The 24,171-nt window shown below is 47.6% G+C and overlaps 2 protein-coding genes across 9 annotated transcripts in view; one reads left to right on the forward strand and one right to left on the reverse strand.

Moving 5' to 3' along the window:
- The window catches only part of HABP2 (hyaluronan binding protein 2), a 36,932-nt gene extending 18,231 nt beyond the window's left edge, over window positions 1-18,701 (forward strand). The window contains exons 3-13 of one of the 2 annotated variants that reach the window (XM_032609316.1): window positions 4,784-4,894; window positions 6,319-6,426; window positions 7,617-7,733; window positions 8,488-8,607; window positions 9,105-9,276; window positions 10,488-10,585; window positions 12,000-12,240; window positions 12,647-12,789; window positions 13,492-13,626; window positions 15,002-15,147; window positions 17,344-18,701. In XM_032609316.1, coding sequence (XP_032465207.1) covers window positions 4,784-4,894; window positions 6,319-6,426; window positions 7,617-7,733; window positions 8,488-8,607; window positions 9,105-9,276; window positions 10,488-10,585; window positions 12,000-12,240; window positions 12,647-12,789; window positions 13,492-13,626; window positions 15,002-15,147; window positions 17,344-17,508 — 1,556 coding nt within the window. In that variant the 3' untranslated portion in view covers window positions 17,509-18,701. The remainder of the gene's footprint in view (window positions 1-4,783; window positions 4,895-6,318; window positions 6,427-7,616; window positions 7,734-8,487; window positions 8,608-9,104; window positions 9,277-10,487; window positions 10,586-11,999; window positions 12,241-12,646; window positions 12,790-13,491; window positions 13,627-15,001; window positions 15,148-17,343) is intronic. The other variant, XM_032609317.1, reaches the window with a different exon arrangement.
- NRAP (nebulin related anchoring protein) overlaps window positions 18,064-24,171 on the reverse strand; it is a 74,421-nt gene continuing 68,313 nt past the window's right edge. For all 7 annotated transcript variants that reach the window (XM_032609313.1, XM_032609312.1, XM_032609311.1 and 4 more), the window contains 3 exons: window positions 21,268-21,375; window positions 18,746-18,877; window positions 18,064-18,202 (listed from right to left, as the gene is read on the reverse strand). In XM_032609313.1, coding sequence (XP_032465204.1) covers window positions 18,098-18,202; window positions 18,746-18,877; window positions 21,268-21,375 — 345 coding nt within the window. In that variant the 3' untranslated portion in view covers window positions 18,064-18,097. The remainder of the gene's footprint in view (window positions 18,203-18,745; window positions 18,878-21,267; window positions 21,376-24,171) is intronic.

Genomic DNA, 24,171 nt, shown 5'->3' on the forward strand with positions numbered 1-24,171 from the left:
ATTTTTGGATTGGGTTGTTTGTTTTTATAATATTGAGCTGCATGAGCTGTTTATATATTTTGGAGATTAAGCCTTTGTCCATTGATTTGTTTGCAAATATTTTCTCCCATTCTGAGGGTTGTCTTTTCGTCTTGTTTGTAGTTTCCTTTGCTTTGCAAAAGCTTTTACGTTTCATCAGGTCCCATTTGTTTATTTTTGTTTTTATTTCCATTACTCTAGGAGGTGGATCAAAAAAAATCTTGCTGTGATTTATGTCAAAGAGTGTTCTTCCTATGTTTTCCTGTAAGAGTTTTATAGTGTCTGGTCTTACATTTAGGTCTCTAATCCATTTTGAGTTTATTTTTGTGTATGGTGTTAGGGAGTGTTCTAATTTCATTCTTTTACATGTAGCTGTCCAGTTTTCCCAGCACCACTTATTGACGAGACTGTCTTTTCTCCATTGTATATCCTTGCCTCCTTTGTCATAGATTAGTTGACCATAAGTACGTGGGTTTATCTCTGGGCTTTCTATCCTGCTCTGTTGATCTATATTTCTGTTTTTGTGCCAGTACCATATTGTCTTGATTACTGTAGCTTTGTAGTATAGTCTGAAGTCAGGGAGTCTGACTCCTCCAGCTCCATTTTTTCCCCTCAAGATTGCTTTGGCTATTTGGCGTCTTTTGTGTTTCCATACAAATTTTAAGATTTTTTGTTCTAGTTCTGTGAAAAAATGCCATTGGTAATTTGATAGGGATTGCATTGAATCTGTAGATTGCTTTGGGTAGTAGAGTCATTTTCACAATATTGATTCTTCCAATCCAAGAACATGGTATATCTCTCCATCCGTTGGTATCATCTTTAATTTTTTTCATCAGTATCTTATAGTTTTCTGCATACAGGTCTTTTGTCTCCCTAGGTAGGTTTACTCCTAGGTATTTTATTCTTTTTGTTGCAATGGTAAATGGGAGTGTTTCCTTAATTTCTCTTTCAGATTTTTCATCATTAGTGTATAGGAATGCAAGAGATTTCTGTGCGTTAATTTTGTATCCTGCAACTTTACCAAATTCATTGATTAGCTCTAGTAGTTTTCTGGTGGCATCTTTAGGATTCTCTATGTATAGTATCATGTCATCTGCACACAGTGACAGTTTTACTTCTTCTTTTCCAATTTGTATTTCTTTTTCTTCTCTGATTGCCATGGCTAGAACTTCCAAAACTATGTTGAATAATAGTGACAAGAGTGGACATCCTTGCCTTGTTCCTGATCTTAGAGGAAATGCTTTCAGTTTTTCCCCATTGAGAACGATGTTGGCTGTGGGTTTTTCATATATGGCCTTTATTATGTTGATGTGGGTTCCCTCTATGCCCATTTTCTGGAGAGTTTTTATCATAAATGGGTGTTGAATTTTGTCAAAAGCTTTTTCTGCATCTATTGAGATGATCATATGGTTTTTATTCTTTAATTTATTAATATGGTGTATCACATTGATTGATTTGCATATATTGAAGAATCCTTGCATCCCTGGGATAAATCCCACTTGATCATGGTGTATGAGCCTTTTAATGTGTTGTTGAATTCCTTTTACTAGTATTTTGTTGAGGATTTTTGCATCTATATTCATCAGTGATATTGTTCTGCAATTTTCTTTTTTTGTAATATCTTTGTCTTGTTTTGGTATCAGGCTGATGGTGACCTCATAGAATGAGTTTGGGAGTGTTCCTTCCTCTGCAATTTTTGGGAAGAGTTTGAGAAGGATGGGTGTTAGCTCTTTAAATGTTTGATAGAATTCACCTGTGAAGCCATCTGGTCCTGGACTTTTGTTTGTTGGAAGATTTTTAATCACAGTTTCAATTTCATTACTTGCGATTGGTTGGTCTGTTTGTATTTTCTATTTCTTCCTGGTTCAGTCTTGGAAGGTTACACTTTTCTAAGAATTTGTCCATTTCTTCCAGGTTGTCCATTTTATTGGCATAGAGTTGCTTGTAGTAGTCTCTTAGCATGCTTTGTATTTCTGTGGTGTCTGTTGTAACTTCTCCTTTTTCATCTCTAATTTTATTGATTTGTGACTCCATCTTTTGGTGAGAGGAGCTGCAAAGGCACATTGCAATAAGCATGGCCACAGGGAGAGGTGAAGAATCAGGTCTCATTTATTTCATCAGATTGGCTCATACCACACCAGAGTACCAATGTGGAATTTGAGGCTGTCAGCTAGACTTGGCCACATCCAGCTCTCCTGCCTCTTCACTACCCTTTCATCTCCTTCCTTGGCTGGCTTTCTTCCCCCATCCACCCCGGATTCGAGGGTCCTTTGACTGGAGGCCACATCCCACTCTTTTTTGTATAATTCTCCATTGTTCCCAAAGCCTTCCTGCACCTGGCATAATACTTGTCCCACTGTAGGTGCACAATACATGTTTCTTACATAGGCAATGGGATGAACTACCAATAGAATAGAAAAGACAAAACAAGCTTTAAGTTTGGAGGTAGAGAAACCCTCCCAGGTGACTCTTCTAAAAAGCATTTTCAAAACATATTGCAACCCACCCCGAATGTCAAGGATCTTGGCCTTCCCTTGCACAGTCTTCCAACTGATGGCTTCTGGCAATCTGGGGCCACTGAGCCTCTGCTTCTTCTATTCCACCTCAACCAAGGGCCCTGGACCCTGGAGAATAGTAGGGACTTAAGGCCTCACTTGACAGGAATGTAACTCAAAGTCTATGTGTTTTATTCCCTCCTTAGCTTCACTGAGAGGTGAACAGATCTTGTAAATAGGGCTGGATTCAAATCAAAACCCAACAGACATTTCATCCATCCTCTGTCACCTGGAAAAATCATACTATTCCATCTTTATGAAAAATCTTCCCTCATTTCCAAATATCTGCAAAAGAAATGATTCTAAACGGTCTAACCAAGATTATCCATTCTGACCCTCGACTTGTGGGAGTGATGGGAGAAATTATAGGAGCGATTCGAAGGCGCTTATCTATAAACACCTGTTGGAAAAACAAAAATCAATTCTCCAAAGAAAAAAGAAAGAAAGAAATGGGGCAATCATCTCATTACCAAACTCATTGTCTCTTCCAAATGTCTGTTTGAAATCTTTCATGTCAAACTCAGAAAAAAAAATTTTTCCCCTTACTTTCTCACCCTTTCTCTGCTTTATCATGCTAGATGGAAAGAAACTTTATTTGCTCCAGGAAGACAATGGCCTTATCTTCAACCTAGATCCTCATGCCTGGAAAGGTGGCCTCCTCTGAGAGCATTTTCATAGTGAGGAAAAGCAGCTCGGGAGAAATAATGAGGAGGCAAAGGGAGTCTTGACTTGACACTGTGATAAATGAGGTGAAACTTTGGCAAGGAACCAGAGTTGGCGTATTCAAAAAGGAAATAAAAAGATAGTTCCATTTTAATGGGAAATATAAAACAGCCATTGTGCAAAAGTCGATTTTTCAAAAGCCAAAGAGATAAAGACTATAAGGGAATGACTGAGAGACGAATAAGATAATGTGGTTGATAATCGGGCGTAGGTAAGGTGCCATCCTCCGGGCCATCGCTGTGGCTCCGTGGGAGCGCCTTTTCAAGCCGGCTATCTGCATTTGCTCCTGCCTCATTATCATATGCATCTCTGGACAGCTTCCTTACAGCTTCAACTTGCTGACTTGCCATACTCCTGCCAGCTGGAGAGAGCAAAGTCAACCCAACCTTCTTCAAATCCCAAACTCCTCTCCATCAGCCACAGAGCTATCAGCATCTTCCAAGGCCCCAGACAACAAAGAGCTTGAGTCCAGGCTTACACACACCTGCTCTTCCTAGTGGATTGGTCTAGTGTAAGGTTTACAACCATGGGCAACGCCATATACTGCCCTTTCTTTCAGTAGGCAAGATCCGTGAACCTTCTCAAGGCTGTCCTTGGACAATCCCTAATTAGCAGGCTGGATATGCAACGGGACTGATAGGACCCCTTTCCCAAGGGTAACTGTGAATTATCTGAGGCAGTATGAGAGGCCCGCTGAAGCAGTTGAGGGAGTGCAATTTAAGGGATATATGGAGATAAACTGCCTTAGCTCCTATGCTGTCATTTGTTAGCTATGTGACCTTGGACAAGTTACTTAACCTCTTTGAGCCTCAGGTTTCTAAGCTTAAAGTAGAGATAATAATACATCTAGATTTTTATGAGAATGGAATGGGGTGGTTCATGTAAAATGCTTAGTCCAGAGCCTGGTACATAGTAAAGACTCAGTAAATATTAACAGTTACGACGATTCTATATAAATAACTCGAGAGTAGTTTGATGCTGAAGCTGAAAGAAAAGGGACAAGTTTCTTTGACTTTATTCAGCTAAGGTGACTGATAAAGTCCCACTGAGAAACTTCATTCACAGAACCACCCAACAAGGCACTCAAGTGCCACTGGATCTGACCCTGGGCAGATCTCATACAGGACCTTGGAGGTTCCCTGCACCCCAGTCATCTTCCTGCTATTTACAGGTGAGAAAACTGAGGCACGGAGGATAGAGTTGGCTTGTCCAAGGTCACGGTTAGTGAAAAGCCATTTCCAATCACGTACTCTTGACCCTGCCAAATGCCAGCGCTGGCTCACTGGGTCATGACAGCCCCCTCAAATGAAAACTCACGGTGCCCGACCCCTTCCATCTGCCCCGTCAGCGTCAGGAGCTGGAAAGACACATGAACCCTCCTTCAGGACCTAGAAACCGTTGGGAAAGGGGGTTTTCAGTGAAATAAAATGGTGACTTCTTTAGGTCTGATGATTAGGGTTGCTTCTGTCCTGTTCCCACATCTGTAGATTGGACTCTCGACCACTATGAGTACAGCCAAGAGTATTACGACCAGGAAGGGAATGCCAGCAGCGCTCTAGGCCATCCCGAGAATCCTGACTGGTACTACGCGGAGGACGGTAGGTACCAGAGCTGTTTGGGGGGGCCCTCCTGGGAGGAGAGCAGCACACCTGGAGGGGAGTTTATGCGTGACCACATGCAAGGGCTCTCTCTTCTCTTCCTCTCTGACCAGCATCATAAAATAGGTATTAAAAATTTATTTAGACTGGCTTTTTTTCAGTTAGAATTACATACTATGAATACTGGGGAGGTTCTTAGAGACCATCTCTCCCACTTTCAAATGACAGGTGAAGCAAGTGAGGCCAAGAGAGGAGCTGACTTAGCCAAGGTCACTCAGCAAGTTAGTGCATCATCATCTAGCTCTCCTGACACTGTGGGTTAGAGTCACGTTCAAAATCATCCCCAGAGCTTTCATGACAGGTAGTCCTAATTATGCAGAAGAGTCTGTCTTAGCATTAGGCATCAAACTGTAGCATTCACAAATTTGCCATTGTGCTGTGCTGGTTTTTTTTTCTCTTTTTCACTCTTCAGAAGATTTGCACAGTTGTGTGTGTGTGTGCACACACGCTCACACATGTGTGCTTCGGCCACGTTTGTTTTTGTTTTTGTGGCTTCTTGAGACAGAAAGGAAAATGAGAAGCTGGGCCTAGGCAAAGCCATGTGACTAAATCAGTAGAAGTAATGGAAAGCACTTAGCAGCTGGAATAAAAGCTGTGTAACTGCGAAGTGGCCTGGAAGGCAGGGCCAAGATACGGGGCATCAGGGGAACATCAGAAGGGACCATCAAAACAAGAGCCAGGCCCAGGGATCCTAGTTCCTGAACCAAAGAACAATGTGTGTGAACAGAAGGATAAAGAATTCCCCAAGGGAAGATCCATTCAGACAACCATGAAAAGCCAAAGGCACAGATGAAATATGACAAAATCTAACTGAACAAGTAGTTGAAGAAAGATGAAGGCCACTGGGTCATTTCCTCCTCGCCGTCAATTCTTCTGTCCCCCTCTTGCCTTTGGTCTTCTTTCCTGATGTTCAGAAAGCTTGTGTTTCATTAGGGGTGGGATTTCGTTCCCCACTTCTGACCTCCACCCCTGGGCACTGGGAGTAGGGGAGGTCTTCAGGCTTGTGAAATGCCTTCGGCATCAGAGACAGACCCCGTGGCAGTCCCAGCGAGCCTGGGAGGAGAGAGACACTGATGACGGGAAAGGGGAGTTACTCAACGAGAAAGGCCCCATCCAAAGCCAGGCTGAGGGAGACAGTCACGATTCCTTCTTGCCTCTCCTCTTACTAACCTGAATCCCTCCCTCTGGTCTTATGATGGCAGTTTTCCCAGCTCTTTAAGGTCAATGCATGTTTCCCCCTTTCCCCAATCACTGGCTAGGCAGTTCCTCTCTCATTTGGGGCAGGAGATGGAAATTCAGTGAGCAGACAGGGGGCTTCTTGCCTGCTGTTCATTGCAACATTGACCTCTGCCCACGTGTTTTAGATCCATGCCTGTCCAACCCCTGTGCACATGGTGGGGACTGTCTCATCAGCGGGGCCACATTCACCTGCAGCTGTCCAGCCCCCTTCTCTGGAAACAGGTGTCAGAATGGTGAGTGGACCTTCACTGGATCCAACCTTCCCTCCATGTTGAACAAGAGGCAGTTTCTCCTCCAATTCTAGGGGGTAAAGAAGGGTTCAGTAATCCCGTGAAAAGGCTGACAATCACACATACTATGTTGTGCATAATAGGTTCCTCAGCATGGTCACAGGCAGCATCTCACTGAGTCCTCACCCTTACATGTTAGATAGGACTAGTATGTCCATTCCACAGATAAGAACATTGAGGGTAAGAGGAGATAATAGCTGGGTTCTGACCAAGAGTGTTTAGACCAACTTCAACAGAGAAATGTTGTTCATATACAAGAGCAGGAAGGCTCTCAGGGCACATAAGGCTCAACCTTGTTAGAGAAAGGGAGCCCAGAGTGTACAGGGGACTTGCTTGTGGTTACACAGCTAATTAAGAGAAGAGCAGAAATTAGAGACCTGGTGCCTGACTCCCAGCCCCATGCTCTCTCTTCCTGCCATCCTCACTCGTGGAGACTCTGATAAACGGTGTGTCCACTTTTAGTGACCTCTTGTGGGCATAACATGAGGCTATGTAATAAGGTATTGGGAATAGAATTCTTACAGGCTAATTGCACCCTTAGAGAGAACCTGGATTCTGTCGCATCTAGCAACCATCTAAGTGGGGTGGGGGAGGAAGTGAGGGTTTTGTGGTTGACTTGTTTTCTCTGTGCCCTCTTCAGTTATTCCTACCATTTTCAATCCTACAAAATCTTTCAATAAATTTTTCAGGATGGTTTGGGATATCAGGCACAAACATAGTCACTGGGTTTATCCCTCAACTTCTTGGAAGAATGACAAAATTGTAAATGGAATATAAAATCAGCTATACAATGGAGAAACTCAAATTGCAGCTCCACTTTTCTGAAGGTGTAAAAATGATCAAGGTTTTTATAAAAATAGCATAATAAAGACTATGAGCCCTAGAAGCTCATAAGGAACTGGGAAGCAATCATCCATGACCCAAGGACAAGAGAGAAGCCTTGTCTAGGTGGGGAGCATGATGTTTCAGAACCATGGACGGGGGCATATGCTCTATCACTCACCAACACCACCTCTCCCCACGCCCCTGCACTCCCCTCCCGAACATTGTACTGTACAGGTACCTCTCAAAGTAAAATGTGCCCCAAATAATGTCCTGTACTTTGTCCCTACTTCCCTATTGATCTCCTACAGTGCAAAACAAATGCAAGAACAACCCATGTGGCCGAGGAGACTGTCTCATTACTCAGAGTTCTCCTTACTACCGCTGTGCCTGTAAACACCCTTACAGGGGTGAAGACTGCTCCACAGGTAAGTGCTGGAGGCCTCTTCTATGCTAAGCTCTCTCTACCGTGGCTTGTGCCTGGGATGTCAATATCCTCCTGTGTGGAAGTCCAGATACATCCAATGTTTTGGCGGCATCCAAGATGGCCCTTTTAACTAGGACTTTCTAAGATTCATTACCTCTGGAAAGTCCAGTGAGAATTGACTTGTCTGTGTCTCTTCCCAACAAAAAAATAATCATCTTGAAACTCATTTCATCTAGGAAGTAAGCCCTGGTCTTTTCCTAGAATGGGCCATGTATATTTATTCACTGCTATGAGTCAGGCATTGTCCCAGGAGATTTACATTCTCTCTCACATTGTCCCCAAAACACTACAAGAAACAGTTTTACAGGTGAAGAAATTGAAGTTCAGAAAGGTTAGCTAACTTGCTTATGGTCACTCAGCTGTCAAGAGGCAGAGCTAAGTTTCAACCTAGCTCAGACTGGCCCCCAAATTCCTGCTCAGTCTATGCATCTTGTTTTTCCTCACTGAGCGACTCATCTACTTATAGACTCTTTTTTGCTGGCCTCCATCATATTGCTTCATCCATGTTTGCTTATGTTCTTAAGGTCTGTGTGTATGTTTTCTTGCATGTCAGTGGGTCTCTCTTTCCCCTTTGGTGACCCATTTTTGTGAAAGGATGGACACCAGAAAAGTGCCACCAATACCTCCTCATCAGCTCAGATGTAGCTGCAACTCCTTCTAAAGAGCCTTCCTGGACCCACTTCCTGTGTTCACAGCGGTTCCTGCATGCAGGCCAAATCCCTGCCAAAATGGCGGCACCTGCTCCCGGCATAGGCGGAGATCCAAGTTCACCTGCACCTGTCCTGACCAGTTCAAGGGGAAACTCTGTGAAATAGGTATGGGTCTATAGTACCACTTCATCAGAAACTCAGGGACATGTGTGAGGCCTCTGGACTCCTTTATCTGTTTGCATTTTGTTGCCAGAACAGGGTTCAAGTCAATTCCCAAGCTCTGCTATTGCCTCGGCCTTCCAGCCTAAGGGCGTAGGGTATGTCTGGCTCCATGTAGAGGAAGTCATAAACTGGGATATAGTGCAGGCAAGTCAAACACTCCTGGGTATCCTTGGGCCTCAACCTACCTACCACTGGTTCTTGTTTGAGCCAAAATTAAAGAACTCAGCTCTCACCCCCCACCCCCATGATATTCCTTGTTTTTAAGCTGGGTTGAATGTGGAGCGTTCAAACCACCTTATTTCTGGGAACTCGTAGTGAAACCTCAGGGTGATCAGCATTCAGGCCCAATCCTCTCACCACCTGATATACCTGCCAAGTCCTTTCCAGGCATGGCACACCAGCTGGTCTCAGTTCTCACATTCCCAACTGCTCTCTCCAAGGTTCTGATGACTGCTATGTTGGTGATGGCTACTCTTACCGAGGGAAAGTGAGTAAGACAATCAACCAGCACTCGTGCCTTTACTGGAACTCCCACCTCCTCTTGAAGGAGAATTACAACATGTTTATGGAGGATGCTGAGGCCCATGGGATTGGGGAGCACAACTTCTGCAGGTAAAGCTTACCATCCTCCCTGTCCTCCGTCTTGGCCACTTGTCAATGGAGGGATTTGTTTGTCCCTCCCCTCTGCTCCTAGTTCTCCTGGGCCAGCTTCGAAATTTTGGAACAGAACACTGAAACTCATCAGCTTTCTCTCTAGGAAGATTTTCCAACTCAGGATAGGTTAGGTTATGCTGCTGTAATGAACAACCCCCAAATCCCAGTGGCTTGAGCACATCAATGTTAATTTCCCATTAATGCTACGCGTGTCATGTAGGTTGGGTGTGGAGGTAGCGGGTATTCTTAGCTTCACTTAGTTACTCAAATACACAGGAAGGGCAAGGCGAGACTGGAACATGGAGCGTGAGGTTTTTACCACCTCAGCCTAGAAGTGACACATCATCTTACCACACATGTTTCATTGGCCGGAAATAGTCATATAGTCTCACATAACTTCAAGGGATAAATGGAACTTCAAAGGGATAAATGGAAAATGGAATGTTTGGTTAGCATGACAGTCTCTGACACAAGGATGTGCAGGTTTTCCCAAATAAGAATAATGCCATTTCTATCCCTGGTGATGACTGGTACCTTCTTCCCCGTCTTCCTGACCATCCTGTTGGCTTCCTCCCACAGCTCATTGTCTAACCAAGACCAAGGACATGCATGGTCTGCATATAGAAACAGAGATTTTTTTGTATGGCTTTAAACTGGTTCCATTAAGCAAGAGGATTTCCCTAGCACAAGACACAGTTTTCCTTCTACTTTCACTTACCTTGAGCTGCCCCCTCCATGGGACTGTCTTCAGGGTGACCCCCAGCAGCCGCTCTCAGAGAATTCCCATGCACAGAACTTGAAGGTTTGGGCAGAGGAGCCCTACTCTCACCATGTTTCTGTAGTTATTTCACTTTCCTGACAAAGAAGGATCTTCAACAGGGATCTCATTTATTTTCCTACAAACAATGTAATATGTCCCGTGGACCTGGCACAAAGCTCGTGAACTACTCCCTGGTTATTGAGATTCTCCTCTGGAAGTTAAGATTTGGCCCCCAAACTATAACCACCCTAATATGTCAAGGTTTGCTAACCTGTTGGAGGAATGGAATGGAATGTGGTCCCAGGGGGATGCGAGAGCTTGGTGCTCTCTTACTCAAAGGACTTTTAATGAGGTCCAGCGAGTTCACCAAGCCTTGACTCCGGCTTACTTTGTTTTTTTTTAATTTTAGAAACCCAGATGAAGACCAAAAGCCCTGGTGTTTCTTTAAAGTAAACAATGCAAAGGTGAAATGGGAGTACTGTGATGTCCCCGCCTGCTCAGCCCTAGGTAAGTCTGTGGCTGTCTGGAGGCCCGGGTAGTGGGGAGGTTGCAGAGCCATAGACAGATGTTCCTGGAACTCCCTCTCTGTCCTACCCCGGTCCTTCCACAACTCCTGCTTTACCATTTGCCATCCCAGTGGCAACCCAACTGCTCAACCCTCTGCTCCCCTCTCGGGAGGTCGAGCAGACTTGGATACCTTTGTAAACTCAGGCTTCCTGACTCCCAGTCAGTTCACTCAGCAAATACTGATCGATTGCTTGCTGGATGCCAGGCGCTATGCCAGGCCTTCCGTGTACAGTGGTGATCAAACAGTGGCTGGGTCTCCACAGCCTCTCAGGATACAGCATGGACTGAATTCCAGCCTCACAGTCTTCCTGCCTCGCTGCCTTAGCCCACCTCTCTACCCACGTCTGAAGCAATGCACCCTCCCTCTGCTCAATGGAATTACTTCCCTGGACAGTTTCATTTCTGTGCCTTTGCTCTTATGGTCACCTCTGTCTGTAATACTGTGTCCCATACCCGCTTTTGTTCATATCCAACCATTCTTTGAGAATCAACCCAAGTAACCACTCCTCCAGGAAGTCCTCCAAGATTTACCAAGTGAAATATTACCTCTCCCTTCTTACAAACTGCATGGGATAGATTGGGCACCATCCATGCAACACTTGCTGCTCTCCCCTTTGCATGACAGTTATGTGTGCAAATGTCTTCTCTCCCCCGCTCTACTTCATCTGAATATCTTCCCCTAGGCACCAAAAAAGCCTCCAGAATATATGTGTGCATTAACAAATAGTTAAATACATACCCAGAGATGGAGTTATATATTTATACACACATTTTTTATTGAAGTATATTTGCTGTACAATATTATGTAAGTTATAGGTGTACACTACAGTGATTCACAATTTTTAAAGGTTGTACTCCACTTATAGTTATAAAATATTGGTTATATTCCCCCGTTGAACAATATATCCTTGTAGCTTATTTTATACCTGATAGTTCATACCTCTTAATCCCTACCCCTGTCTTGCCCCTCCCTCCTTCTGTCTCCCCACTGCTAACCACTAATTTGTTCTCTATATCTGTGAGTCTGCTTCTTTTTTTTGTCACATTCACTAACCTGTTGTATTTTTTAGATTCCACGTATAAGTGATAAACATTTTTTATGTGTCTGTCTACATGTCAGAATAAGAAGGAAAAAGCAACATCTTCATCATTAATCCTATAGACTCGCTTTGTATTAATCAATGTATTCCACAAATGCTAACTGCACACGTGCCTATCCTATATGCACTAGTATAGTCTCTTAGCTCTGGACACTAGTTAAGCGTCCGGATGCAGAGCCATGCCTCTGACAAGGTCCTTCTGAGGATCTACAGGGAGGGTGAGAAGTGTGATTTATTTTTCTTGTGCTTCACAGATGTTGCCAACTCAGAGCCCCTGACCAAACTTCCCGAGTTTGACTCATGCGGGAGGACTGAGACAGCAGACAGGAAGGTCAAGAGGATCTACGGCGGCTTTAAGAGCACAGCGGGCAAGCACCCATGGCAGGCGTCCCTGCAGACCTCGTTGCGACTGACCATCTCCATGCCCCAGGGCCATTTCTGTGGGGGGACGTTGATCCACCCCTGCTGGGTGCTGACTGCCGCCCACTGCACCGAGTAGGTGCCTGCTGGGAGCAGAGGTTAGGGTGGCTGCAGTCTCCAGGAGTGTTCTTCTCTCCCCATCTGAGCAGCATCTTGGCAACTCTGGCAGGACCTGGGGGTCGGATCTTGCTCCAAGGGCAAAAGGATGTTTCCTTACAACCAGATAGAAGAGAGCTCCCATGTGTAGAATGCTCACCACGTGCATTACATGTGTTATGACATGCAAGCCTCGAAACTAGCTACTTAAAGACGAGCAGGAGAGTTCTTTAGCAAGACCATGATTACAGATGGGGATGCTGAGGTGCGAGAAGGTCAGGTCATCTGTCAAAGGTCACACAGCTGACCAGGAGCAGAGCCAGGGTGTGGCTCCAGGCTCTCAAATTCCAGGGCTAGTTCCTGATCATCTTACTTTCCCTTGTAGCTTAAAAGCCAAATATCTAAAAGTGGTGCTAGGGGACCAGGACCTGACGAAGACAGAATTCCACGAGCAGAGCTTTGGGGTGGAGAAGATATTCAAGTACAGCCACTATGACGAAAGAGACGACATTCCCTACAACGACATTGGCAAGTCTCTTCTATCGTGGCTCTCCCATGGGTCTTGTCCTGGGTGGGTTTCTCTACTGATGGAAAGCTGAGGTTTGGTTCTAGAAGGTGCTGTTGCCTTCTTGGTCCCTCATAGACCCTGTAAGGTAGAGTGTTTTAGTTCTTCAAGATCTGTGTTAGCTTTGCAGATACATGGGCACAAGTTCTTAAACTGAGGGGAAGAGATGCTAGGAACATTGCGTTGTGGAGAGAGCTCAGCCTTGAACTAAGAGCTGGCTCACCTCTCTGAGCTTCAATTCCCTCTGCTGTAAAACGGGCACACTGATGTACAGTCTCCACTTCCTGTGTGCTAAGCGACGTGATGTTCACGTATCCCCATGCACACCTGGCACCTGGTAGGCAATGACGTACTTGATCTGCCTCCTGCTTAGTTCTGTCCCCTATTTCTCCATTCACAGACCTCTCACTCCTTCTGCTTCCTCGATATCGTTTTTTCCCCCTTAAAGCCTGTTTTTTTAAAAAAAAGGATTAGAAGTAATTTAAAACTCAGCCTGAAGTGTTATTACTCCTCCGAATTGAAAGTTAAAAGAATGAAATGACCAACGGAGAGTCCTTTTAGTTATTGGGAATGGGGCTTTGCTAGGTCCACCTTCCAATCAAGTTGAAGCTGATGCTTCTTTGACAGAGAGGATATCACTGCCCATTTCCCCTTTCTCTACCTAGCTTTGCTCAAGCTAAAGCCAGTGGATGGTCACTGTGCTCTGGAATCCAAATATGTGAAAACTGTATGTTTGCCTGATGGTCCCTTTCCCCCTGGGACTGAGTGTCACATCTCCGGCTGGGGTGTTACAGAAACAGGTGAGTCTGGCCATGCATTCTCCTGAGGCCCAGGTGAGTTACATCCACCAGACAAGAAAGGGTTACACTCAACTGCCCTCCTGAACTAGATATCAGTGTTATATTCAAAATGTATAAACCAAAGAAAGGGATTGCCCCATCTCTCAAGCTCCAGTTAAATCTCATCACCTTCAAGGAGTCTTCTCTGATCTCCATATCTGTCCTTGGCCCCAACCCTTAGATCTTTGACTTTCAACAAGCCTTGATCCTGTATCCATGGAGAACTTTTTCCTTTCCTAGGTACATTGGAAAGAGGATACATTAGAAAGAAGATGGATTTTGGAGTCAGACAGACTTGTATTAGGTTCTTGGCTTTCTCACTTGACTTGGACAGCTGGGTTTCGGTTTCCCAATAACATCCTAGGTTTGGAATCATGATAACAAGAGACGATAGAATTCTCCAGATATATTCATTAAGTCAGCCCCTGGAGGGCAGGGGTCAGGTTTCATTCACCTTTGACTCTACTACGGTGCTTTGGTCAAGGCTCTCTACATAGTAGCATTCTAGAAACTTTTGTTAAGTCAAGCTATTGATTTATCTCTAGGATTTGGTCTGATCTTAAAAAGTAACCAAAGGGCTACTTTTCTTATAGTACTGACAAGGTTACATCCTCTCACATATGAAATTCAGAAGTGTATATCAAGTCTCTCTCAAATACTCAAAATAGATTTCTCTTCCCCCCAAATCTTGTTCCAAATAATGGAAAGCAAGAATCACTTTAAATAGGCCCATATTCATGAAGAAAGTGAAATGTAATACACACATTTGTCAGAAGGCTTCTGGGAAAGAAGATTTCTGATAGATAATTAGATTTAGGGTTAACCAGGAAACATTTTTGTAGCTAACTTCACTGGAGTCCATGTAAACCTTTCAGCATCGTGGTGCTGACGAGAGCAGATCGAGAAGAACAGAGGTTCTGTAGGCAAGGAAAAGTCTTCTCTGGGAAGCAGGCACTCTAGGTGATCAACCAGGGCACTTCACGCGTCATGAAGTCTCTACTACGTGCAGCCCTCTGTCAGGCATGGGAAATTAAAAATAGGTTTAAGACACCATCCCTGCTTGCCCAACCTCACCATCTAGCTGGGGAGACAGAGGAGGGCATAAATGATTCTGCTGCATGGGATAAGCACAGCACTGAAGGTCTGTAGAACCATCGTGAAGGCTGAAAGCGAAGAGTCCCCAGCCCTGAAAGATGAGGCTGCTCTGCCCATCTCCTGTGAAAACCCTTCCTGCCGAGCTCAGGTCTGGTGGCCCTCTTCTGACTGCTGCTGGCTTCTGGTGGGGCAGGTTCCAGCCTGGTCTCTGCAGTGGCAACCTCCTTTCTCTGCCCCTCAGGAGACGGGTCCCACCAGATCCTGGACGCCAAAGTCAAGCTCATCAGCAACACTGTGTGCAACTCCCGCCGACTGTATGACCACATGATCGATGACAGTATGATTTGTGCAGGAAACCTCCAGAAGCCTGGGCAAGACTCCTGCCAGGTCAGAGACTCCAAATGGTACTTGAAGAAGGAGGGGCTGACAGGACCTTACACCGGGCACAGAGGGCCCTTAGAACCCTGGGCTGGGAGGTGGGTTCAGAGACCCACCTGCCATTAAGCTAGAGGGGACACGTCTGTCCTCTGGCAAATCTGAGTCCACATCAAACCAGGACGACCCAGCATGATAACCATAGCTGTCACTTTGCCCACATTGTCCAACTTAATTCTCACAACCATCTGGTGAAGGGGATGTCATTATCACCGTTGTACAGATGCTTAGAGAAACCATCTTGGCCTATAGCACCTGGGTGGCAAGTGGCAGAGCAGGAATTTGCTCCACTGTGTTTAAATGGCCTCAGCACTGGGCAGCTTGTCTGCGAATCCCAATAAGCAGGGAACAGTCCCAAAGACCAGTGCTTGGAAGGAGAGAGATGAGACGCCAGAGAATTCACGATAATATTGAGTAACCATTAGGGTTTAAGTGTGTGTGTGTGTGTGTGTGTGTGTGTGTGTGTGTGTGTGTGTGTGTGTGTGTAGGGGGAGGGTGATTTAACCCTAATAAACTAATTGGCTGAGCGGCTTCTCTGTGGCCAGAGCCAATTTAGAACCTGCCTGACACCAGCCCCCATATAGGACTTTGGGGGACCAGCATGGGCACATTCAAATCTGAGCTCCTCCCTACAAAGGGACCCAACAATGATCTCCCAGCCTTGAGCCCCTTTGGGGATGGGAAATCACGATCACTCTCCCCAGGGTTTGTGGCTGTACTGTGACCCTCTGCCCCTTCTCAAGGAGCCACAGATATCCACCTAATCAAAGGAGGCGTGTGGGCAGATGGGATTGATTTTCCCTAAGTCCCTAGAAGACGAATAAGGAAACAGATTGTTCAATTCTCTAGGCATTTCAAGGGCTTCCCTTGTAGGCTTTAAAAGCAGATGGTCATGGGTTTGAAAGCTGCTTCTATCCTTTACTTTGTGACCTTTATCAATCACTGAATGGCTTAGTCAGCTCGGGCCTCTATAAAAAGTTACCTTAGACTTGGTGGCTGGCTTAAAAAACAGACATTTATTTCTCACAGTCCTGGAGGCTGGAAGTCTGAAATCAGGTGCCGGCATGGGTGGGTTCTGGTGAGGACCCTCTTCCAGGTTGCAGACTGCCAACTCCTCATTGTGTCCTCTCATGGTGGAGAGAGAAAGCTAGTTCTCTAGGGTCTCCTCTGTAAGGGCACTAATACCATGCATGAAGCCTCCACCCTCATGACCTAATCACCTCCCCAAAGCCCCACCTCCTAATAACATCCCAGTGAGGATTAGGCTTCAGCATATGAATTTGGGGGCAGCGGAACATAAACATTCAACCCACTGCACCGAAATAATTCTCCAACCTCAGGTGTCTAATCTATAAAACGGAAAGAGTGTATCCATAAAATCAGCAGATTGTAGCTAAGATTGAAAGAGACAATTCATTAAAAATCCTACCAGTCGCGGTGCGTAAGCAGCAGTGTGTGTGCGTGTGTGTGTGTGTGTGTGTGTGTGTGTGTGTGTGTAACTGGGGGTTTAATATGAACCAGGCACTGTTCTATGTGTTTTACAAACATTAGTCCTCACATGACCCTCAGGGCGGGGCAGGGGTTCTGTTACTATCCACGGTTTACAGTGTGAGAAACCGAGGCCCCGTTGGCCAGCAGGCGGTAAGCCTGGTTTGGAGCCCAGCAGATCTAACTCCATGGACCATGTTAAACATCAAGGTCATGCTGCCTCTGAGCCCCATCCTCCTTGCCATGTGTGTGCCCTTGTGGGCCCTGGAAGGGCTCTATCCAAACAGGGCACCTCTCAGCCTACGCCAGATCCCTGCCGGAATGAGAAGTTGAGGGCCCCTTGTAATACCTGTATCACTAAGAGTCACGGCGGGTCAGGAAGTAGGGCTGGGCCTGGCACTGGGCCCCGGCCCCGTGGCTTCACTGACTCAGGAAGCCCTCACTGACTCAGGACGTAGGTCGGTATTTGTTTCTCTCCCTTCAGAGCACTGCGTCACATGAGGCATTGGAAGAGCCTTGTTGTTACTTTCCCCAGGGCTGGCCAGCAGTCTCCCCCAACCCCCGCCCCACCCCCACCCCCGGCATCCCCTCACGGAGGGTGGGGCTGTCTCTGAATGTATTCCTATTCACAAGGCTGACTCCTGCGTCTTTTTCCCATAGGGTGACTCTGGAGGCCCTCTGACCTGTGAGAAGGACGGTACCTACTACGTCTATGGGATTGTGAGCTGGGGCCTGGAGTGTGGGAAGAAGCCAGGAGTCTACACCCAAGTGACCAAATTCCTGACTTGGATCAAAGCCACCATGGAAAGGGAGGCTAGCTTTTGAGGTGTCTTCCAAAGCTCACAGCCCATCCTCCTTAACACCCAGCCAAGGCGAGGCCTCACGGGCAGCCGTGGATAGCCCGACGCCTCCGAGTATCCAGGCTCTAATCAGAGACCACTGCTGCCCAGCCTGGGGTGCCCTGGACCAGCATGGCCACCACATCCTCAGGCTCCCTCCTGGGAAACCCAGAAATGAGACACTCAACCTGAAGTATATGATGTTTGCTTCCCTTCCAACAATTGTAGCTTCTAGAAAATCAGTGTTCATCGACTGCCTTCACCTCGGACATGGACATTTGCAAATGTGAGATTTCAGACGGCTTAGCCTCAGTGGGGGTCACCTTTACATCTTTATTCCTCATCCCAGACACTCAAGGCACGCAACAGGGCCACCCACTTCTAGGTGTCTGACGGGACCAAAATACAACATTCTCCACCCACTTTCAGAGGGTTGTTATTTTAATAAAGGAGGATCGGAGCATGGGCTGGGGTGCTGTTTTCACAGTTGGCCCCAACTGAAGCCATGTATGTCCCTGGCGTGCAAACTTCCTCTCCAGCTTCTCTCCCAAGAATCCCAGGTGGACGCCGCCCACTCACAACGGCAGGGCCTTCCTCCTTTTGACGTGAAGAATCTCGGTGGCATCTGGGTTCACATCTCCCCTCTGATCATCTCCAGTCTCTACAGCCTCCTGCCCCCCCTGCAGAAATCAAACACACCTCCCTGAGTTAAGACGAACCTTCTGTCCTGCTCCCATAGGACAAGCTGTCTAAAATGCTGGCACTCCCCTTCCTTTCTCCCTCCTCCGTCCTCCCCAAGAAGAAGGATCCTCAAGGCAAGAAAGAGAGAGAAGTAAAGCCAATCTCTCATTTAGACGTGGCATCTTTCTTCCGAACAAAGTAGGGTTCAAAACCCAGACTGTTGTAGCCAGCAAGTCCCTGACCCCTTCCGTGAATGTAACGAGCAAACAGCACAGCCTGGGCTGCCGCGGCTGCTACTGATGTAGCCCCGGCACGTTTTGTCTCCGAAGAACTTACGGCTGTGACTTCAGAGAAAACCCTGCAGGAAGTTTAACCCGGGTGTCATCCTCCTGGTCACCTCAGACCCATGAAATTAGGCGCCTTGCCTGAGCTGCATTTCACATGTCTTTAGAGCCAGCTGACCTTTGGCCAAAAATAAAGTTTGAAAAGAAACAATGAGTATGCCTTTCCCCCATGGTCTTGCAAGCCAGCCCGCTACTCACGTAAGCTCCCCGGAGACCCAGGCCCCTCGCGTTGGCCAGCTCTGCAGCCCGCCGAGCCATTTCCACTTTGTAGGAGCCAGGAGGTGTCCAGCCAATACCTCTGGTCAGGTTCAAGTCTGATTTGTACTTAACCTTGGGGGGAGGAGGGAGGCAAGAGGAATAGGTCAGCAGGCTTTGGGGGGAGGCTTAAAAAGCCTGCCCTGGAGAATATGCTGTCAGTGAAGCCCCGTCAAGGGAGGCAATTCAGCTTAAGCAGGAGCTCCCTGGCATCGAGGACCCTGTGTGCTGGGAGCTGGGCCAGCATAACGCTGTCCTCTGCATCTTTCCATTCAAGTGATGGGGCTGTAACGGGGGTGGAGGGTCAGAGACCTGGCTCAAGGCCGAGCTCCCATGTTGACTTGCTCTGTGGCCTTACGGAAGTCATTTCCCTTTTTTGGGTTTCAGTTGCCCCCCAGAGAAAGGTCACGGTCCAGGCGACTACTAAGATCCCTTGGAAAGAGTACAGCACAGCAATGAAGAGCTTGTGCTCTCGCATCAGACCAAATGGGGCTCAGATCCCAGGCCCGCCGCTTATTTGCCATGTGATCTTGAGTTTGTTACTTCACCTCTCTAAGCCTCAGGTTCCCCATCTGTGAACTGGGGCAGTGATGGGCTGGTTGTGAGAGCTATGTGGCACGGCGCTCAGAAAGCATTCGGCACAGAGCCTGGCCCACAGGAGGGACTCAGTACATTGCAATTCCTGTCATTTCTTCTGGCACTCTTGAGTTAGGTCTCCTGGGTTCTATCTCAGCCCAGGTCCTCCCTGAAGGTAACATGGGACATGGGATTCTGGCCATCTCTTATGAAGAGGCCCCAGAGGCCGGGCCTCGGCCAGGGAGTGAGGGCAGCCCACATTGCTCTGCAGCTCGTGGGCCTTCTCGGCATGCTTCAGGCCCGGCTGCTCTGGGTCTCAGGTGGGCTAGGGCAGGGGCTGCCTGTAGCACACACTGCTGGCCAGCTGCTGGCTCCTCTTGGCTTAGAGGAAGCCAGGCCGGTCTGGGCGGCTGTGGAACTGGGACCGACTCTTAGCGAAGTCCTTCCTGTACTCGTTGTCACTCTGGAGTTTGCTGACACTGAGGAAACGCTTCATCCTCGGGTCGTCGTGGATGCTGCAGTACCCAGTCTGCAGGCCCCAGTCCCGCAGGGAGGCCTCTCTGTACCGGGAGTGCAGGTCAGAGGTGCAGAGGGGGGTCATGGGTGCCCACCTCCCTTCTAGGACCAGTCCTCAGGATCTCAGCAGGAGGTTCAGCCGTGGGTTAAGGGCACAGCTTTGGATTCAAGTAGACCTGGGATCTGGATCTCCCTCTGTTGCCTACTAGCTGTGTGGCCTTGGGTCAGTTACTGAGTCTCTCTGGTTTCTTGGTTTCCCCATCTGATAAAATGGGAGAATGAACCTCCACCCCATGGGACATTGAGAGGATTCAGTGGGGGCTGAGCTTCATGTCTGGCACAGGCTCATATGCCCACCGAGTGTTGGCTGCTGGTATTATTGCTGCTGTAATGGTTAATAATCCAACAGCAAGAAAAATGTGCCCACTCTCTCAGTAGCCGCTCATCCTTTGATTCTTTCCAGCTTGCAGGGACCCAGTCCAATGCTCCTCAAACCATCTATAGTGAAGGACAGGATTCATTTTGTTTCGATTTTTAAAATTTCCAATCTGTCAAAAGTCCGATATGCGGTCCTCCTGCCTGGGATTAGTATGTAGTGGTACCAGGTACATTTGACAACACATAAAAACTGGCCTCTACTCTGCTCAGCCAGAGAAGTCCACCAGTCACAGGCTTGGAGGTCATAACGTCTAATTGCTAAGAACGTTTCTGAATGCTTGCTCTTGATTTCTGTACTTATCTCACTTTGGACCAGTAACAAGCCACTCGTGAATGATGACGTATCTAGTTAATGATATCTTCCTATTCAGTAACGGAAGCTGCCGTGTTTTGTCATGTTCTGTACATGACACTATGAACCCTTTTGGTTTCATCCCTACATCAATCCTAGGAGACCAGTATTAGATGTCTATTTCACAGATGGAGATATTTGAGTTCAGAGAATTTAAGCAACTTGCCCAAGACCATAGAGCCAATTCCTAAGTGACTGAGCCAGGATTTGAACTCAAGCCAATCTAGGGGGGAAACCCAATCTCTTTCTATCCCATCACGGTGCACTTCAGCTAAAAAAAAATCGTCCCTCAATTAAAGGTCAACAAATCAACCATACGTTAATTGACTTCTAGGTACTGTCCACACGCATCAACCTATAAGAGTGCCTCTCTTAAAACAGAGGGAGTGGGAATAGAACCCTCCCCAATTCCAAATTTCTGGCTAAGATGCTAAAAAATAAGGCCAACTTTTTTCTTTCATTTGAAATATTTGTTCAGTTTTGGTTGCCGGTGGTTTGCCTTTCAACAGATCTGGGAAAACCAGAGCAAAACCTATCAGTGAGAGAGAGAGAGAGAGAAGAGGGAGAGAATGTGAGGTCTTACGTCACTGGCAATCTCCCTGGATGCCCGGGCGGTCTGGAACGGGATGGCGTCCAGCCTGAAGTCATAGCCACCATCCCGGGTCTGTTCCCAAGAGTTTCTGTAGATTTTCTAGTTGGGGAAACAAAGAAATGAGTGAGCGGGGAGTGAGGAGCTCCATGTCTGGAATGCTGCTGGCTCTCAGTGGGAGTGGTTCCTAAACACGCACCCTCTGTCTTGCTGGTGCCCAGAATGGCAGAGCCCGTGGTCCCACATCCATCCTGAGGACTTGCCCAGCTCTGGCCACAAAGGGCTTCGGCTCTCAGCCCCCAGCCTGAGCATCAGGCCCTGCTCTGGTGGGTCTTGGGGTCTGTGGGTCTGGCTCATTTGCTACATCCCACTGGTACCAGGTGCCCCTGACCCCCTTCTTTCTGTCTTTGCTTTTATTTCAGTGTTTCAGGTTTGCAGCTTCTAGATGCCCAAACTCAAAAGTTCAAGAACCCTGTTTCTTCCCACATGCCGAAGGTTCTGTTCCTTGGGTCCTGGCACCCACATGTTCACTGGCTCCACTGACTTCCTGGGGGCCCCTGGGCTACCTCTGATGCCATGTCACAGCATCCCTATGAAGCATGCTGTATCCCACATGCACCCCTGGTGCCTGCACTGAGGGGAGAGCCTTCCCCCGAATTAAATTGATTGTCAGGAACCTGCCCGAGTTCCTGACCCCCGTATGTCACATCTTCCTCTTTCATTTTTTTCCCTTTTCAAGTTGTTCTCACACACCCTCGGGGAGTCTGTAATCACATCCTCTCAGTCCTCAGGTAGACCCACATCACCGATGGAGGCATCAAAATCTCCCGTGCCTTCATGTAGCTAATTTTTTTTTTTTTTTTTCAAGATAAGGGAATGGCTCCATGAAAGGAGTCATCTGGAGATCCCAGCGGAAGGCTGTTCTTTATTCCGCCACAGAGAAGGGAGACAGCAGGCGAGGCACATCGCCAACAGATGACAAAGTGACAGCCCCAGAGCGTGTCGGTCTCTCACTCATTCCCAGAGCCAGGGCAGGTGAGGGGGCCCTTAAGAACCTTACTTTTGTCACTTGGAAATAGAGGTCAAGGCTGAGGCTCTGTTCTACAGGGGATTCGGGGGATTAAGCCCAGGAAAAGTGGCACAAAAAAAGCGAAGTGCCCTCACGCCACCCCACAACCGGGCCTGGAGCTAGCGGGGACCATGGAAAGCTTGAGCCAAGCGCGGTGGAGCTCATCGTTCTTCCCTGCTGCTGTTCGCCACCTCCACCTTCATCCCCGCCTCCGGCCCCAACACCACAAACCAGGAGCCAGACGCCTATTTTGCTCAAGCAGCGAGAAATACAGAACCAATCATCGCTGGGGTCATCACCTTACGGACAGATCACAATCAGGGCCCAAAGGATTAGATTTCCTGGGTCACCACTGAGTTTAGCCGGCGGGACCGAGAGGTATGAGGAAGGGGAGGGGCATTCAGACAATGACAGACTAACCAGCCCCTCCAGCATTACGCTTCCTGTTCTGATGGTCCCGCAAATGTTAGACTAGCAAATCGAGTCAAAGCCCTTATCATTCCCTGGAAAGGGGTCTGCTGCGGTGCCTTCCTAATGAGCGCCTCCATGCCAGATCTGGGCTAGGGAATGACACCGACCCATCCACATAATCAAACTCCGAGGTCAGCCCACTCTGGTGTTCAACGCATCCCAGCCTCTGAGGCTCTGTAACAGAGGGTCAACTCCAGGGCACGGCCCAAATTGGTGTTCTCCCAGAGGTGCTGGACCCCCGTCTCCTGTCTCCCTATATACTATTTGCTTGATTGTCATCACTTCCTCCCCGGGTTTTTTTTATTCTGTTGAGGTTCTTGCCTTGCCACTGGGAGCCTTTAGACTTCGCAGGCGCTTTGATTTGGAACCCTGGGTGCTCCTCTTCTTTATCACAGTGGGCACAGCTTTGCCCTCATCCTCACACATTAGAGTCATTTGATTCTTTAGTTATTTCGGCTGCCTTACACATCTCAGTGGCTTTCTTTGCCCAGGAAGGTCACCTTCCCTCCACATCATCCTCACAGAGCACTTGATCCAATTGTGCGTATCCTCCACGCCCCCGAAGAAGTGCTCTTTCAAAAGAGGTCCATGAGTTCTCCATACCCGCATGCCCTGGCGGCTAATTTCAGCTCCGGAACTCGGCAGACTGGCATCCCTCGTGGGAGGAGAGATGCTTCCGCCACCAGCCTGGGGTGGCTGTCCTCCTTAAGCTGGGCCCCAGATGGGCTGGTAGTTTTATCCCAGTTTCCAGGGCCATGGGCCTCCAATAGTTCCTCTAATGGGGGCCTTGCCGCATTAATGAGATGGATGTTTTGTCCGAGCTCCGCTGAGGGGAGGTCCCGCTTCCCCAGATGGAGGTCAGCCCACCAGCTCCGCGGAGGGGAGGTCCCTCTTCCCCAGATGGAGGTCAGCCCACCAGAGCTGCTGTTCTAAAATTATCCCTCCCACAGCCCTCAAAAGCATCAAATGGTCATAATAACTCATATTTACAAAGCACCATCACATTCACTGTGTGGGATCCCACAGGGCTTTACAAACGCAACAAACTAATACACACGCTAACTAGAAGGCGCCTCTCGCCAACCCCCTGTTGATCTTCACGGAGCCCCAGGACACAATGGCCGGGCCAGGGCGGGGAAGAATGGCCAGACTCTGGGAGGCCCCGCGCTGCCCCAGGCCGACACACTCAGCCTGTGTTATTCTGATCTGACAGCGTCTTTTGATTCTGCCGCCTCGATACCTGTTATCCCAGGATCACAGCTTTGCTGGAAGAGCGGCCGCCTATTCTATTACAACCAGGGGCCTCCAACCCCTGCCAACAAGCCTGGGTTTAGGAAACAGCATCTCCGTGATGCATG

This window comes from Phocoena sinus, chromosome 16 (assembly GCF_008692025.1).
Source record: "Phocoena sinus isolate mPhoSin1 chromosome 16, mPhoSin1.pri, whole genome shotgun sequence".
Taxonomy (NCBI): Eukaryota; Metazoa; Chordata; class Mammalia; order Artiodactyla; family Phocoenidae; genus Phocoena; species Phocoena sinus.